Raw genomic sequence first — 19,171 nt, forward strand, 5'->3', positions numbered from 1 at the left:
GATCTGCTGAAGTATTCACATTATGTATAATACATCTTAGATGTACTTTTCTTACTATATTATAATACCTTTATTGGAAAAAAAAACATTTAAACTAGCAACTTCATATATTCTATTTCCACAGATAAATATGGGACTAAATTAAGGCAGGTGATGACTGTTCAGTATGTAGATCATCCCAAAAAGTGAGCCTCTTAGCACTTTTCTAACTCCCAAAGTGCAGAATGTACTTATGAAGGACTTTTCTCTGAAATTTCAAAGACTGGACACAAGACTTGTGTTCACACATAAGAGCCCATCTCATGCAATAGGATCAGAAATAAATTGGTGAGGTTTATGGGCACAAATTCTAATTTTATTATACTATTGACTCTAAGCTATATTTATAGTAGTTTCTTTGATTCTTATAATTAGTATTTTCAAGGGAATATTTTCATTTTATAGCAACAGATGAACTTAAGAAGTGTACATACAGACTGACTAAATATGAGGCAAATCCATTAGATAACATTATATTTGATCATAATGACAACATAAGTTATAAATGCAGAAGAACATTAAAGCAGAAGAACTCAACGTGCATAAATGGACAATGGGATCCTGAACTAACCTGCATAGGTAAGCTCTTATTTATAATATTTTCAAAAACGTATTCTATTTCTTCCTAACTTGTAAAAGTAGTATCTTTGCATCTTTTTAAAAAATTTTACCTATTTATTACTACACATAATTTTCAAGCTGGAAGGTAATTTAGAAACTAACCAAAACATAATTTCTTTTTTTTTTTTTTTAAGATTTTATTTATTCATTCATGAGAGACCCACAGAGAGAGGGAGAGACACAGGGCAGAGGGAGAAGCAGGCTCCATGCAGGGAGCCCGACATGGGACTCAATCCCAGGTCTCCAGGATCATACCCTGGGCCGAAGGCAGCGCTAAACTGCTGAGCCCTCTCCAAAACATAATTTCTGCTCCAAAACATAATTTCTAACTATTAATTGCATCCATGTATTAGTCAGCTATGAAACACACCACCCAGAAACTTGGTGGCATTGAATTAATATCTGGTCAGGTATCTTTAATATCAGAAAGGGAGACAGAACATAAAGACTCCTAACTTTGGGAAACGAACTAGGGGTGGTGGAAGGGGAGGAGGGCGGGGGGTGGGGATGAATGGGTGACGGGCACTGAGGGGGTCACTTGACAGGATGAGCACTGGGTGTTATTCTGTATGTTGGCAAATTGAACACCAATAAGAAATAAATTTATTATAAAAAATAATAAAGTTAAATGTGATGCCTCTAAAAAAAAAAAAAAGAATTAGCATTTTAGGGGATGCCCAAATAGGGCGATGGGGGATAAAGTCCCACATCAGGCTCCCTGCAGGGAACCTGCTTCTCTCTCTGCCTGTGTCTCTGCCTCTCTCTCTGTCTTTCATGAATAAATAAATAAAATCTTAAAAAAAAAAAAAAAAAGAATTAGTGTTTTGGTTTTCTCTGAGGCTGAAGAGAGCACAAAGATGACATCCCCCTGGTCCATGTTCCCTGAAAACACCTCTGTAGCCTCCAGATGTGTGGCAAATCTGAAGTCTGCCCTTCAAGCTAAAGTTTTAGGACAAGTAAATAGTCCTGTTTCCGAGAAAGACTGGGAGTGTGTTTCAGTCAGCTGTCTGGGCACTCCGGGGCAGTACTTATTGTTTGTTGTGAAGGAGCCATTCAGCTCCTTTTCGGGTCTTTTTCAGAGGAAATTGTTCTCTATATAGCTGTAGATTCGAGGTGTCTTATGAGTGGAGATGGGGTCAGGATTTTCCTTTGCCTTTGTCATCACATTCGATTTGTGCATATTGATTTTATACTCTGACACTATACTAAGTTGCCTTATTCATTTCAGGTATTGTTTTGTAGATCTGTTGCAATTTTCTGTAAGCAATTAATATCGCTAAAAATACAAGATTTTATTTTTGCCAGTCCATTTTAATTTTTTTAATTTTTTTTTTTTTTATCACTGACTAGGACCTCTGGTAAACTGTTGAAAGAAAATGATGAGAACATACTTCTTTGTCTTATTCCTGATCACTGGGAGGAGGGTATTCAACATTATATAAGTATAATGTCACAAGTATAATGTCAATTTAGGATTTTTGTAGATGCCTTTTTTTAGCATAAGGAGATTTCCTTCTATTCTTACTTAACTGAGTGAGAAATTTTATGATCAACCAATGTTGAATGTTTTTAGATGGTTTTTGTTTATCTCTTGGTATGATAATATGACTTTCTTAACTCCGTTCATACAGTGAATTATATATATACATTTTTGAATGTTGAACAAATCTCTCCTTCCTGAAGTTAACCCTACGAGATGGTGACCTGTGATTCTTCCTATATTTTCATGTACTCGATTTGCTGATCTATTTTTAGGGAGTTTTGCATCTATATTCATGGGGAATATTAATCTGTAGTTAATTTTTCTTTTAATGCCTCTCCCAGGTTTTAAGATTATCGTGGCCTCATAAAACGAATTGAGGACTGCTCTCTATTTCTCTGTTTTCTGAAAGTATATGTATAAGATTATTATTACACACATTACACAATATTATATATTACACATATCATTTTATTATTTTTACCGCAAATGACTGATAGACTTTACTCACAAAGTCACCTGACATATAATTTGCTTTTTTGGAAATTTTTCTATTTTTTAAATATTTCATTTATTTATTCATGAAAGACAGAGAGAGAGAGAGGCAGAGACACAGCAGAGGGAGAAGCAGGCTCTATGCAGGAAGCCTGATGTGGGACTTGGTCCTGCGACTCCGGGATCACACCCTGGGCCAAAGGCAGATGCTCAACTGCTGAGCCACCCAGGCATCCCTGAAAAGTTTTCTCGGTGAAGAATTCAATTTCTTTAATAAGTAGTGAAATATTCAGATTTTCTTATTGTCTTTTGTCAATGCAGGGAAGTTGTATTTTTCAAGAAACAGCTCTATTTTGTCTAATTTATGAAATTGATTGGTATATATAATTGTTTCTAACAGTCAGTTAATATTCTATTTTCCTTTTAATTATATAGTTTCTTTGTTGGTATTACTTCTTTCATTCTTGACATTGATACTTATTTCTCCTTTCATCTTAATTATTCTTACTGTATTTTTTCTTCAGTTTTATTAATATTTCCAAATAACCAATTTTAATACTTAATTTTCTCCATTTACTCTCTTCTAATTTTTATAGCCTTATTAACATTCATTATTTTTTCTGTTTCTTTTTTTCTGTTTGTCTTTCTCAATTTTCTCTTTTCTGGTGACTTAACTAGTTTGTGCACTCTAATTACATTGATTTTAATTTTATTTTTTCATTTCTTAAGGTAGGAAATTAAAACATTGATTTAAACCATCCTACTTTTTTTTTAAGATTTTATTTGTTTATTCATGAAAGACACATAGAGAGAGACAGAGACATAGGCAGAGGGAAAAGCAGGCTCCATGTGGGGAGCCTTATGTGGGACTTAATCCCAGGACTCCAGGATCATGCCCTGAGCCAAAGGCAGACGTTTAACCACTAAGCCACCCAGCCGTCAGGCCATCCTACTTTTTAAAGATAAATTCCATTTTTCCTTCTAAGTATCACTGTATAGCAGCCTCAAAATTTGTATATACATCTCATTTTCATTTAATTCTATGTTGAATGTTTTCTAATATTCCCTGCGATTTCTTCTTTGATGGGTCAGTTATTTAGATTTTGTTGCTTAATTTCCAAATATTTTTCCTAAATAAATTTATTCTTTTACAGCTTTTTTTGTTGTTGTTGTTGGTATGATTGCTATAAAAAGAGCTGCAAAAAAATACCAAATCATTTTTAAAATATAAAAATAAAATACAGGGACATCTGGGTGGCTCAGCTGTTGGGCACCTGCCTTTGGCTCAGGTCGTGATCCCGGATCAGGGATCAAGTCCTGCATCCAGCTCCCTGGGAGGAGCCTGCTTTTCCCTCTGCCTGTGTCTCTGCCTCTCTCTCTTAGTCTGTGTCTCTCATGAATAAATTAATAAATCTTAAAATAATAATAATAAAATACAAATAAACTTTTTATAAAAGGATAAACAGACGATTTGCAGAATAGTAATTCTATCTTTAGGGAAATTTAATTGCTAGACCAACATCTGGCAAAATGTATCAGAGGAAGGACAAATTAACATTATTAGGACAAAAACGATTAAATATCAGATATAGAAGAAACTAAATCATTGAAAAAAACACGCCAAAATATTTAAAACAGAAATAAGAAAAAATTTTTGGTTAAATATAAAATACTTCTACGCTTAGAAAATATGAGACAGAAATCGAAAATATTAGTAAACATGAATGAAGTGTATTCAGTCAAATATTTCTCTGAATTGAGTACAAAATCTTGGGTAACTGAAAGGACTTATAAGACTTCCCAGTGTACAATTCACATAAGACCTTTAATGAAATAAACACATGGCAGGAGAAAGCAAAATCAAGGACTCATAGAGAAGTCCCAAAGCCTCCAGGTATAGCCAGCTATCCAGAGTCTTCCCTCATTGAAAAAGACATGCTCTGTTTTCAGATTATGACCTGCCACAACGCTGTACAGTATCTCAGCTCCCTGGGAGATCAAACATGAATTTACAGAGAAATTTTATATACCTTGTTGGTCACGCAACTGAAGCTGGGCTGTCTAATCCGTCACACAGGGTGTATTTCTTTACCTTCTATACCTCTTAATAGTGTTGGCAAACTAGTAAACAGTACCTCCAGGGAATTTTGAACTAACTTTAAACAACACACTATAAATCATTAGTGACCATATCTAATTCTTATCTTCTCCAAGAATCTGTATCAAATAATTTGATCATTAACTACAAGCAGTTCTTCCTCCGGCTAATTAGCTTCCATTCCACATCTTGTAAGGATTTTAATCCAATCACAATATATTTGATTAAGGATATCTGTTAAAAAGATTCTGATATCTGTATTTATTTAGTGCCTTTTACTGAGTGGACAATTCAGTTAGAACATCCTAATGTTTAGAAATAATTAAAATAGGTTTTACATAAATTTTGCAAGTTTTATCACAGAAAGAATAAAGATACTACAAGTAATATGGTGAGAATATAAGCCACGTGATATATTAAAGTGTTCTAAAAGCTGAAGAGTATAACACATTTAAACATAGAACATAACGTTATTATTTGGTCATTAATAATACATTATTATTGAGTTTTCTGTTTAATTATCTTTTAAGTAGTTTTTACTTTTGATGTTTAATCAAGAAATCTAATTTTAATATTTTTAGAAGTTGAAAAGCAGTCATGCCCCCCTCCACCTCAGATTCCCAATGCTCAGAACGTGATAACGACAGTGAATTTTAAGGATGGAGAAAAAGTATCTGTTGTCTGTCAAGACGATTACATAATTCAGGATGCAGAAGAAATTGTGTGTAAAGATGGAAGATGGCAGTCAGTACCACGCTGTATTGGTCAGTAGTGCATAACTTGCTTTATAACCTTCTTTCAAAGGAGATTAATTCTTCCTTGGGCTTTGTGTTAATGAACAAGATGAAGATCTCTGTATCTATTTCACTTAAACCTGAACAGTAAATCACAAACTAAGTATATAAATCAATCAGCATTCTTTCACTTCTACTGTGAAATGAACAGGCAAAAACTTTGGGTTACTGTGCAGACAACTATAGAAAATTTGTTTATACCTGTTTTACTTCTCGTGATGAACAGGACAAGAATGAAGGTGCATAGTGAACAAATGGAGAATAGCGTAGATTGTATGGAGATATATATGCTTGAAAGTTTCAAATGCTTTTCAGTTTTTGTAATTTAATTCGTTTAAATTGTCCTTATTTTTAAATTTCAAATGACAAATTTCATTGCATTTTTCAGTTTAAACATAATATCCATGTTTGACTCTTTGATCTTTGGTTTTTATACAGAAAAAATCCCATGTCCTCAACCATCTCCTATAGAACATGGAACCATTAAATCATCTATATTTTCAGAAGAAATAGAAGAAACATCAAAACCTAAATCCTACCCACATGGCAGCAAATTAAATTACACTTGTGAGGATGGTTTCAGGGTATCTGAAAAGGATGAGATAACTTGCCAGATGGGAAAATGGAGTTCTTTACCTCGGTGTGTAGGTGAGGACAGTATGCAAACTAAAATTCTATCCTCAATTTTCAATACAATCCATTAAACAGAACTGTCATCAAACCTCGGAGAAAGAATCCTTTAGTTTCTAAATATATAAAATCATGTATATCTAAATCTATAAAATCATTTATATATTTATGTACTTTACCAAACAATGTTTGCATAATCAAGCCTATCCCATTTTTGTTAATTTGATTGATTTGTTATAGAATCACTTTTAATTCTGGCAATTGTTTAATTAAAACTAGGTGTGTAGTGCAACTAAACCTATTCATATATGTATGCCTATCCATATCCCTACCTATTTATATAAGTTGTACTGTTACTTTGCCATCAGTTTAAAACATTTTTTTTGTTTTTCCTATAATGTGCTTCCTGATTTTTACAATACATGGTACCTATCTTCAGATGATTAATTCTAAATGCTCTTCTTTTTATTATTCACTATATTGGTTTGAGAAGCACTGATAGTCTCTTTCATAAATATATTGACATTTTTATTTTTATTCTTTTAATTCAAAAAAATTTTTAAGTTTACATTTAAATTCCAGCTATTTAACACAGTGTAATAATATTAGTTTAGTGAAATCATGTGGTATTTGTCTTTCTCTGATTTATTTCACTTAACATTATACTCTCCAGCTCCATCCATGTCATTGCAGTTGGCACGATTTCATTCTTTTTATGGCTGAGTAATATTCCATTTGTGTGTGTGTGTGTGTGTGTGTGTGCTATCCTTTCTTTATCTATTCGCTTATCAATGGACACTTGGGCTCCATTCATATCTTGGCTATTGTAAATAATGCTACTACTATAAACATCAGGGTACACGTATTCCTTTGAATTAGTATTTTTGTATGCCCTGAGTCAATACCTAGAAGTGCAATTGCTGGATCATAGGGTAGTTCTATTTTTAACTTTTTGAGGAACCTCCATACTGTTTTCCAGAGTGACTGCACCAGCTTGCATTCCCACCAGCAGTGCAAAAAGGTTTCCCTTTCTCTGTATCCTCACCAGTACCTGTTGTTTCTCACGGTTTGTTTTGGTTTGATTTGGTTTGAATTTTTGTTTGTTTGTTTTGTTTTGTTTTGTTTGCCATTCTGACAGGTATAAGGTGGTATCTCATTGTGGTTTTGCTTAGTATTTCCCTAATGATGAGTGATGTTGAACATCTTTTCATGTATCTGTTGGCTATCTGTATATCTTCTTTGGAAAATTGTCTATTCATATCTTCTTCCATTTTTAATTGGATTATTCATTTTTCAGGTGTTGAGTTTTATAAGTTCTTTCTATATTTTGGATACTAACCCTTTATCAGATATGCCATTTGCAAATAGCTTCTCCTATTCTGTAGGTTGCCTTTTCATTTTGTTTATTTTTCCTTCACTGTGCAGCTTTTTATTTTGATATAGTCCCAATAGTTTATTTTTGCTTTTGTTTTCCTTGCCTTAGGAGACATATCTAGAAAGAATATGATAGAAAGATATGATGACAGCTGATAATATATGAATATTTTTGGTTTCAAGTTCTTGCTCAGGTTTCCAGCTGGACACACATCAGAGTGGTAGCTTTAGGAACCATTTGTGCACCTTCTCTGTGTTATGATTGTAACTCTTGTGTTATCATTTCTTTTCAAATAATACTGCCAAATACGGCAACCAGTACATAAAATTAAATTTCAAAATTAATGAAACATGGAATTATTCTTTCTTTTTTTTTCAGGGCTTCCGTGTGCACCACCAGCATATATGGTTACACATGGTATTCTAATTCAACAATCAGACAGTTACCAATATGGAGAAGAAGTAATGTATAAATGTGATGATGGTTTTGCAATTGATGGACCTGCATCTGTAAAATGTTTAGGAGGAAAATGGTCTAATCCACCAAAATGCATAAGTATAGTGTATTTAATTTTACTCTAAGGTTGATAACTATTTTTTTTTAAGATTTTATTTATTTATTCATTAGAGACAGAGAGAGAGAGGCAGAGACACAGGCAGAGGGAGAAGCAGGCTCTCTGTAGGAGCCCAATGTGGGACTCAATCCCGAGACCCTGGGATCACGAGCTGAGTTAAAGGCAGACGCTCAACCACTGAGCCACCCAGGCACCCCAATTCTTAATTCAGACATCAGTGGTACAAATATGAAACTAGGCAGTAATTCTAGAATTTAACAAGGTATCTCTGGGAAGTTGTAGATTTTGGTAGAGAATGAATAATCCTAGTAGTAATAAAAGTGTGACTGCATGAGCCTAAATTACTTCACTTTCATTTCACTTCGTGTGCACATTTGACATTCTCTGATAGGAATCCTCAGACTTCTCATCTCTGTTCTTTTTTTTTTTTTAAAGATTTTATTTATTTATTTATTCATGAGAGACAAAGAGAGACAGAGACAGAGACTAGCAGAGACACAGGCAGAGGGAGAAGCAGGCTCCATGTAGGGAGCCTGATGTGGGACTCGATCCCAGACTCCAGGATCACGCCCTGAGCCAATGGCAGGCGCTAAACTGCTGAGCCACCCAGGGATCTCCCTCATCTCTGTTCTTGTATCACAGCTGCTCCTTGCTAATCAATCATTATTCAATTTATTGTTAGTTTATCAGTTATCCCCTTATAAATATATAGTTTTCTAAGATATTTGACATAATTAAAAGTAACAGATTTTGACAGAAGCAGAAAATACAAATACATACATAATGTAGGTGGCTTGTGTGGGCAAAAAAAGAATTTGAGTGGAAGAAATATGATATCAAGACTTACATGTATCCATAGCTTTATAGGGTTTCCATATCATCACCCCCATGTTTTACTTTTTTTTCCCCATGTTTTACTTTTGATAAGCATAGTACTATTCAATGTAATTCACTCAAAAGACTTCTAACACATTTCTTTTTCAACTAATAAGAAAAATTGTGTACAATGCTCATTGGTTTGATGTGTACTTATCATCCTACATTATAGTTATTGGTCATTATGTATTTTAAAAGATTCACTGAACAAGTACGTGTTCTTTTTCTTTCAGAAACAGACTGTTTTAACTTACCCAGCTTTGGTAATGCCATACCCATAGGCCCGAAGAAAGTATTATATAGGTCAGAAGAAAAAGTGACTTATAGATGTCCAACATATTACCATATGGATGGACCCAATTTTGTACAGTGTCTTAATGGCCAATGGATAGGAAGTCCAGTATGCAAAGGTATTTTAATATTTTAGAATCTATTTATCAAAATGTCTTAAGTAATATAATATAGAATTCCCACTAACACCATTTAAAAAAACAGACATAGATTATTTTTTTAGGCCAGGTCAAAGAAGGTTTATGCTTTAACATAAAGGGATAAAATTGTGTACTCAGTGGTTCATCTTTTTTTTTTTTCTTTTTTTTTTTTTTGCCTAGTGGTTCTAGCCTAGCCCAGTGGTTCTCAAATTGAGATCTCTGGAATAGCAGCATTAGTGTCTTCTGGGAAATTGTTAGAAATGCAAATGTAAATTTACAAGCTCACTCAGACCTGTTGAGTCAAAAACTCTGGGGATGCAACCCTGAAAAGGTCTTAACAATTCCCAAGAGATTTGATATGTACTCCAGTTTAGGAACCATAGCTATAGCCTATTATACTTAATATCCTCCTGAACCTCACTGGTTAGTTATAAATTACTCATTGAAATGTCCTTAAGCATTTGCAAAAAAAAAAAAAATTCATTAAAGAGTGTTTTTATAAACTGTACATTTATATTTCTGTTATTTTTCCACATCATCTGTTTGGATCCTCAGTTAATCATCCTCTTCCAACTATGGCATTCTTCAAAGTGTGTTAATTCTTCATTTGTTATCTAAGGAAGTGCCTACTATGTTTATTTTTCTAAGGGCCTAAAATTATATTCATAAACACGATGATTACAAGACAAAATCTGATATCAAATAATCTTATTATTAGGATTTTCTCTTTTTAAAGGTTTTATTTATTTATTTATTTATTTATGAGAGACACAGAAAGAAGCAGAGACATAGGTAGAGGGAGAAGCAGGTTCCGTGTAGGGAGCCTGATGTGAGACTCAATCCTGGAACTCCAGGATCACTCCCTGAGCCAAAGGCAGATCCTCAACCTCTGAGCTACCCAGGTGTCCCATGATTTTCATTCTGAATTTATATAATTTATAATATTGATTTTACTAAAAATGGGAAATGTCCAGAAAAACTCTCCTTTTCATAGAAGCTTAAATCTTATCAGAGGATATTGTTTTATCTTTTCTTCAATCTTATATGTAAACTTCTTAAAATTGGCACTCTTTCATAATAGATTAACTGTTGATCTTAAATTCCCCTTGAGATATATTTGGAATCCCATTGTTGATTTGCTACTCAAAATGATCATTAAATTAGAGATGCTTCTTTTTTTTCTTCCCATTAAGATATGTCCTGCGAGAGTCCACCCAAAGTGAAAAATGCTATTGTACTAAACGAGAGGTCTAGGTATCTACCTGGTTGGAGTGTTCATTATGAATGCATCAAACCTTTTGACCTGTTTGGAGAAGCAGAAGTGACATGTTTAAATGGGACCTGGACAAACCCACCTCAATGTGGAGGTAAAGTATCTTATTTCTCCTTAAATTTAAAAGAATATATTAAGGACTAATAATGGCATCATTTTTTTATCTCAAATAAAACGATCGTGCTTAAAATCCAATCTTTTCTTTTTGTGGACTACATAAGTGATATTATATATTTATTTTACGAAAGATTTAGCCAGATTAGGGAAGTTGGGATCATGGAAAATTCTCTCTCTCTCTCTCTTTTTTTTTGAAGAGAGAGTGAGTGTGAGTATGAGCAGTGGGGGTAGGGGGGTAGAGAGAGGGAGAGAGAATCTTTAGCAGATTCCATGCTAAGGGCAGAACCTGACGTGGGACTCAATCCCATGACCCTGAGGTCATGACCTGAGCCAAAATCCAGAGTTTGTCGCTCAACCACCTGAGCCACCTAGGCAACCAGAAAATTCTCTATCTTAAGCATTAAGACACTCAATTATTTCAATGTATTAAAATGCTAAGAGGGGGACCTGGGTTGAGCATCCAACTCTTGATTTTGCCTCAGGTCATGATCTTAGGGTTGTGGCATGGAGCCCCATGACAGGCTCCATGCTCAGTTAGGAATCTACTTGTCCCTCTTCCTCTGCTCCTCCCCTTCCTTCTCTAAAATAAATAAATAAATCTGTTTTTAAAAATGATACGCTGAGGACATTTGACAGTCCTATGAAATTTCACTTTGAGACACACAGTGAGTACCTGGGGCATGATCATAGAATGTTATGTAAATTTGGGCTTCTTCAGCATGTGGATTATATAATGGTGGGTTACCAGCTGAGTTCAACAAGGAAACTCAACAAGGGAGTTAGTGTAGATAATAAAAAAAAGTCTGAGAACTTGGTCATAGCACACTCCAGTATTTAAGAGTTTAAGAAATAAGAGGATCCAACAAAGGAGATATTATAGCCACTTGTTTTTCTTTTTTTTTTTTTTTTACCTTTATTTATTCAGAGAGAGAGAGAGAGAGAGAGAGAGACAGGCAGAGGGAGAAGCAGGCTCCATGCAGGAAGCCCGATGTGGGACTCGATCCCGGGTCCCCAGGATCACACCCCGGGCTGCAAGCGGCGCTAGACCACTGCACCATCGGGGCTGCCCGCCACTTGTTTTTCAAATCAACTTTTGCTTGGCATATATAATTTTCCAATCTTTTACTTTGAGCCCACCTATATTTTCATGTTTGAAGTGAGTTTCTTTTAGTTGCCATAGGTTTAGCTCTTGTTTATGTGTCCACTTTGCCATTTTCAGCCTTTTAACTGAAGTATTTAAACCATTTACACTTAATGTGATTATTGATAGATTAGGGGTTGTGTCTGCCATTTTATTATTTGTCTTGAATAGACGTCTTTATTTCTCACTCGCATTTCTTTCTTTGCCATCCTTGTGGATTTTTGGAACATTTAAAAATAATTTTATTTTGACATGTTTATGTTGTTTCAGAGCATATCTCTTTGTAGCTTTATCTGTGGTTGCTCAAGGTATTAGGATGCACATATGTAGCTTGTTACACCCCCTGGTTTTGACATTTTACCACTTAAAGTGAAATGAGGAAACCTTACTTCCACTTAGGCCCATTTACCCTCCCCACATTTTATTTTATTTTTCACATATTTATTTTTTGAGAGAAATAGAGAGTGAGAGGGGAGTGGTGGGGACGATGTGTGTGGGGGGGTGGATCTTAAGCAGCCTCCATGCCCAGCTTAGAGCCCAATAAAGGAGGCTCTATTGGGACAATACAGGGAGGGCTTGATGTCCCAACCCTGAGATCATGACCTGAGCTGAAGTCTAAAGTGGCTGCTCATCTGACCAACTGAGCAATCCAGGTGCCCTTACCCTGTCCACATTTCAAACATAAATGTCTTAAGCATTTTTTCTACATATATTGAGCACCATATCAAATGATGTAATGTTGTGCAAACATCAAACCTAATGAACTCATTAGGAAAAAGAGAGTCTATTATATTTACCCTTATTTTTTCAGTCCTTTGCTTTTCTTCCTTCATGAAGTCTCTCAGTCCTTGTTCTGTTATCTTTTCCCTGCTTTTTGAAGAACTCCTTTCACAATTCTTTAAAGATCTGCTGGAGATAAATATCTTTTGTCTCAGAATATCCTCTTTTCTCCCTTAAGTCCTAAAGGATAGTATCACTGGATATAGCATTCAGGGGTAACAGTTCTTTTCTTCTAGTATTTGAAAAATCTTGTCACTTCTTTCTTTCTGGCTTGATGATTACAGAGGTGAGAGCCCCTCTGACACTTGAATCCGTTTTCCCTTATAAGTTTGCTTCATTTCTGTGTAGCTGCTTTTGAGATTTTTTTCATTTTCTTTAGTTTTCCTCAGTTTGATTACAATGTATCTCAGGATGAATTTCTTTGGGTTTGTCTTGTTTGGCTTTTTCAATAAATATGAATGTTTATGCCTTGTGGCCAATTTAGGAAATTTTAGTCCTTTTTTTTTTTTTTGGAAGTTTTTTGTTGTGTTTTGTTTTCAGTCTATTTTCAAAGTGAGTAATTTGTATTCTATATTATTCAAGTTGATTTATCCTTCCATCATCTGTAAACCATGATAGAGCCTATCTAGCAAAGGTTTTTTGTTTTTTTTTTTAATTCCATTACTACATTTTTTGGTTCTATAATTCCCACTGGATTTTCAGTCAAATAATTCCAATATCTGTTTCATATCAGTGTTGTGATCTGTTGATTATCTTTCTCTTGAGATTTTCCTGGTCCTCGGTATGATGAGTGATTTTTTATTGTGTTCTAGACATTTGGTGTGTTACGTTTTAGACTCTGGATTTTATTGAAATCTCTTATTTATCAGGCCTCCATTATTGCAGAGAGTGCAAGTCCAGGCTTTCCACTTGGCCTCCACTGACACCATGGAAAGTGGAGAGATATCTTGTTCCCTGACTGTGGATAGAAGTCTAGGTGCCACACTTGGCCTCCATTGATCACTGTTGATCTCTGATCAACATGGGAAGAGGGTTGGTCAAGGTTTCTCTTCTATGATGATTTTTGGGAGTAATTCAAGTATTGTAAAAAATACATATATATTTCTGTCTTGCTATAATACTCCTTTCCTGAGCCTTTGGCTAAAGAGAGAAGGCAACTCTTGGGACTTTTCTTTTTTCTTTTTGGCCTGAACTTGATATCATTTCTGGGTTCCAGTGCCCAGGCCAGGCTCCATAGAAGGCAAAATGAAAACCCAAACAACTCACTGCTGTAGAAATCCTTGAATAGGGGCAGCCCGTGTGGCTCAGTGGTTTAGTGCTGCCTTCAGCCCAGGGCCTGATTCTGGAGACCCGGGATCAAGTCCCACGTCTGGCTCCCTGTATGGAGCCTGCTTGTGTCTCTGCCTTTCTCTCTCTCTCTCATGAATAAATGAATAAAGTCTTTAAGGAAAAAAAGAAAGAAATCCTTGAATAATCTCTTATGTTGGTTTTCATAATATGTTCAGGATTTTTAGTGACATTTAGTAGAAGGAATAAGCAGAAAGGTTTTTTGGGTTTTTTAAAAGATTTTATTTGTTTATTCATGAGAGAGAGAGAGAGAGAGAGAGAGAGAGAGGCAGAGACACAGGCAGAGGGAGAAGCAGGCTCTATGCAGGGAACCTGATGTGGGACTTGATCCCTGGTCTCCAGTATCACACCCTGGGCTGAAGGTGGTGCTAAACTGCTGAGCCACCTGGGCTGCCCTGATGATCCTTTTGCAATAAAAATGAAAATCAATAAAGAATGACTAGAGATCCAATAGACACTGCAGTATGTTGTATGTATTAAGAAGGTTTGTTTATATTAACTATCCATCTGTCCTTCATTTATTCAATAGGAAAAATATTTTTAATACCTTAATACTGTAAAGCAGACAGTTTGTTAATGCTTTATGTGGTGTGCTTTCCTGTAGGATAAAAGGAAAGGCTTAAAAGTTTGATTCTCAGTTTAAGTGATTAAAATGTCTTCAGTGAATCATTTCTGTCAGCAGAAGTCACAAGTCTTGATATTGCATATTGTGCTATATTTTTATTTGCTTTATTTTACCCTGCTTTTCTTTAGTCTTTCAATAAATCAAATAAATATTTTGTTTAGAATCTAAAGGAAAATGTGGGCCTCCTCCACCTATTGACAATGGAGACATTACTTCATTCCCATTATCAGCATATGCTCCAGAATCAACAGTAGAGTACAAATGCCAGTCCTTGTATGCACTTCAGGGAAACAGGATTGTAAGATGCAGAAATGGACAGTGGACAAAACCACCAAAATGCTTAGGTAAATATTTTAATATTCTCATGGATCCTGGGAAAATCAGTATAATGAGTAAGATGTCTTACTGTTATTAATAGAATGTTCATTGATTAACAAACAACCATTTGTTGAATACGTGACTACCAAACATTAATATGTGAAGAAATAAAGTTGGAAAAAAACTCCTATTCAAGCAACAAAAGATCCTTTACTGAAAGGACTCTGGATTTCTTCATATTATAATTGACATTATGAATCTTTGAGTATAAAATTATCACACCTTAAGTGTGGTACATCATTTTACATCATTGATCATTTAAAATGATTTAAATCGATGCAATGGATTTTCAGTGAATTGGGTTTGGAAAAGATTTTAAAAACAAAGCCCTGGGCCAGTGTAGAAGATTCTACTTGAGAATCTAAAGTTTTATGGAAAATATTTGTTTACTACTCGATGTTATATTCTTTTTTTTCACCTTCAGATGCCTGTGTTGTATCAGAAGACATCATGAGAAGAAATAACATACGATTTCGATGGTCTTCTGAGACAAAACTGTATTCTCAAACAAGGGATACTGTTGAGTTTGAATGTATCCCTGGATATCATTCAAAGACAAACAATCAAGTATTCCGAGCAGTCTGTCATGAAGGGAAAATGACATATCCTGTTTGTGTATAGGTTATGGTTAAGATGCAGTTTTATAATTAAAGTATATACATTTACTGAGAATTTTTATTATCAGTCCAATTCTCAGTTTATTTTGTCAAGTATTGTGTAACTCATTTATATTCATAAATCAGAATTTATATTAAATATGATGTGGATGATGTAATTATAATCAGAGGAATGAATAAATCACTTCTTAAAAGCACCTCATTAAAACTTGGCAAGCCAAAATGCTTTGTGTCCTATTCATAAAATATCTATGGCAAGAGATTAGGTCACTCCAGTGTCTACTTCTATCCATCTTTCCCTCTAACTTTCTCAAAACGTCTTCCATAACTTCTGAGTCTGCCTGAGACTCTCCATTTCAAAGGAAATGGGAGAAAATGCTTTTCACCATTTTCAAGATAATTTCATTTCAAAAACATGTGAAAACCTAACTATGCCATACCTTATTAATAATACGATATAAGTAGTTATTATTTAGTTTTGCTTATCTGTCAATAGATACATATACCCAAAAAATGATTATAAATGCAAGATTTTCTATAAGATGGCTATATAGCACACATAAAAATTCAAACATATCATAAAGAGAAATTAGAATCTAATTGGGTGCATAACTGTCATAACATGAAACGGGACAAAAAATCTGATTTCAAGTATAAACACCCACACAATATTTTGAACACTATAAACATATGTTTATAGAATCTATAAACAGTATAGAATCTATAAACAGAATCTATAAACAGTATAAGCATAACTGTTTATAAAACGAGAATTGTCAGGAAATACAATAAAATATTTACAATAACTACAGTTGAATTTAAAGGTGCTAGAAGTAAGAGTTGGTGTTTAAGCCCTTAGTAGTCACCTGTATTGAGAAGACTGGGTGGCTCAGCGGTTGAGTGTCTGCCTTCCACTCGGGGCATGATCCCAGGTCCCCAGATAGAGTCTGCATAGGGCTCCCTCTGGGGAGCCTGCTTCTCCCTCTGTCTGTGTCTCTGCCTCTCTTTGTCTCTCATGAATGAATAAAAAATAAAATAAAAAGTCACCTGTTTTTTCCAGTTTTTCTATCTTTAGTATTATCACCTTTAAACCACAATAAAGGTGGTTATTTTGATGGGGTGCCTGGCTGGCTCAGTCAATGGAGTGTGCTCATGACCTCAGGGTCATGAATTTGAGCTCCACGTTGAGTATAGAGATTACTTAAATATGTAAATACATCTTTTTAAAAATAAAACAAAATAAAGATATATTAAAAGTAGGATGATACATGTTGAGAGCTATGAGGAACTCTTTGGTAACGATCTTCAAACCTAATGACATCTTCATGAGTTTGTTGCAATAGAGGGTTTTGGAAACATTCAACCACAAGAGTCTGAAATATGATTTTTGCGTGCATACATTTCAAACAGCATAATTAGTTAAATTCAGCTGACTGTAAACATTTTTAAATTCTACAAAAATATGAAAACTTTAAGGTGAAAATAAAGATAAAATTAAAGTAAAAATATTTTAAGGTGATAACTTGTTACTTCGTTTTGCATCAAATCAAGTTGCATTCTTAGAATGAGAAACCTGGCTGTTTCTAATAGAGTTGATTTATTTAAATCTGAATCACAAGTGATAGCCAGTTTTCTCATGTTTAAAAGAACATTGTCACAATTGTCAAGTTATCTTTGCTATTAATATTGACATACATACTGTTTCTCCTATAATCAACATATTCTATAAGCAATCATTTTCATTGTTGGCTGCAAAATAGTGATTTTTAAGATGAATTTTATTCTTTTTCTGCAGTTATTGTCATTCTTGTGTAAAGATTAAGTGTTAATTGTCCAATTTCTTAAATCCTTTACCTAAAACTATTTGGTAAATCTTTATTTTTGCTCTTTAATTTCCAATTTTGGAGTAGGACTTGATGATAGTGACTTTCTGTGATGACTTTAAAGATTTTTTCTTTTGTATTATTTTTATTATTTTTTAAGATTTTATTTATTTATTCATGACAGACACAGAAAATGAAAGATAGAGAGGCAGAGACACAAGCAGAGGGATTAGCAGGCTCCATGCAGGGAGCCCAACCTGGGACTCAATCCCAGGTCTCCAGGATCACACCCTGGGCTGAAGTCACACCCTGGGCTGAAGGCGGTGCTCAACCGCTGGGCCACTGGGGCTGCCCATCTTTTTTTTTTTAATGTTCTATCAGAAAGGATTCATGAATTCTTGCTTATTCAATTTGTCACAAACAATTATAGTCATTATTCTTTGAAGCTCAAATTATCCCAAATTTGACTAGTGAGTGCCTCTTGAAACTGGCTCCTGATTGTTTTGTTATACCTACGAGTCTTTGAGTGTTTCTTTTCTTTTTAGCACAACAAAATGTTCAGGTATACTTCAGGTATAATGTTCAGGTTCACCGTTATACTTCCCTGACCAACACCCAAATCATACATCTTTCCAAAAGTCTGATTCTTTTTATTGGGAAATAGTGTTTAGAACACAAAAACTGTGCTATTAGTACTAGATGGGAACATTCAATACTGTTGAAATGTCTTCAAATGTCTTTTTTGCTTGTCAGAAATCTGAAATAGAAATGAAATTTAAAATTCATTTGCTCTTATTGGTTCTTACAATTCAGGGTTATAAGTAATACAGGGTTAAGAAACTTTAAAATGGCCAGCCTGGGTGGCTCAGTGGTTTAGAGCCACCTTCAGCCCAGGGCATGATCCTGTAGACCTGATCAAGTCCCACGTCAGGCTCCCTGCGAGGAGCCTGCTTTTCCCCTCTGCCTGTGTCTCTGCCTGTCTCTCTCTCTATCTCTCATGAATAAATAAAACTTTTTTAAGATTGATTTATTCATGAGAGACAGAGAGAGAGAGGCAGAGACACAGGCAGCGGGAGAAGCAGGCTCCATGCACCGGGAGCCCGACGCAGGACTCGATCCAGGGACTCCAGGATTGTGCCCTGGGCCAAAGGCAGGCACCAAACCACTGAACCACCCAGGGATCCCCAAAAAGAAACCTTTAAATACATTTTTTGTCATTTCTCTTTATTCATATATTCTTATATTTAAATATTTTTAAAAATAATACTAGGGGCTCCTGTGCTTAAGCGTCTGCCTTCGGCTCAGGTCATGATCCCAGACAGGGTCCTGGGATACAACCCCTGTCGGGCTCCTTGCCCAGTGGAGCCCTCTCCCTCTGTTTATCTCCCCCGGCTTGTGCGCTCTCTCTCTCTCTGTCAAATAAATAAATAAATAAAATCTTTACAAAAATAATATTAAAAGCATAATGCAAACATTACTATCAGCAGGTAAACTACTGAATAAAGGTTAAAAATGTCTTTGCATTTATTTTGTCCTTAGGATGTTGGACTCAAAAATGACTTGAAATAATCCTTACCTCTCGCTGGCTCACTTACCAAATTAATAAAATTTTACATTTACTTGCATTAGCATTGTTAGGTTTTTTCCAAAATGAACG

General features: G+C 34.9%; 1 protein-coding gene across 1 annotated transcript in view; it reads left to right on the forward strand.

Annotated features, from left to right (window-relative positions):
• CFH (complement factor H) overlaps nt 1-15,914 on the forward strand; it is a 77,428-nt gene extending 61,514 nt beyond the window's left edge. Inside the window, exons 15-22 of the mRNA XM_072815015.1 lie at nt 445-618; nt 5,315-5,497; nt 5,966-6,175; nt 7,911-8,087; nt 9,216-9,392; nt 10,607-10,780; nt 14,858-15,040; nt 15,499-15,914. Of these exons, the coding sequence (XP_072671116.1) occupies nt 445-618; nt 5,315-5,497; nt 5,966-6,175; nt 7,911-8,087; nt 9,216-9,392; nt 10,607-10,780; nt 14,858-15,040; nt 15,499-15,695 (1,475 nt within the window). The 3' untranslated portion in view covers nt 15,696-15,914. The remainder of the gene's footprint in view (nt 1-444; nt 619-5,314; nt 5,498-5,965; nt 6,176-7,910; nt 8,088-9,215; nt 9,393-10,606; nt 10,781-14,857; nt 15,041-15,498) is intronic.
• Nucleotides 15,915-19,171: the final 3,257 nt, after the last annotated feature.

Source organism: Canis lupus, chromosome 38 (genome assembly GCF_048164855.1).
Source record: "Canis lupus baileyi chromosome 38, mCanLup2.hap1, whole genome shotgun sequence".
NCBI classification, from domain to species: domain Eukaryota; kingdom Metazoa; phylum Chordata; class Mammalia; order Carnivora; family Canidae; genus Canis; species Canis lupus.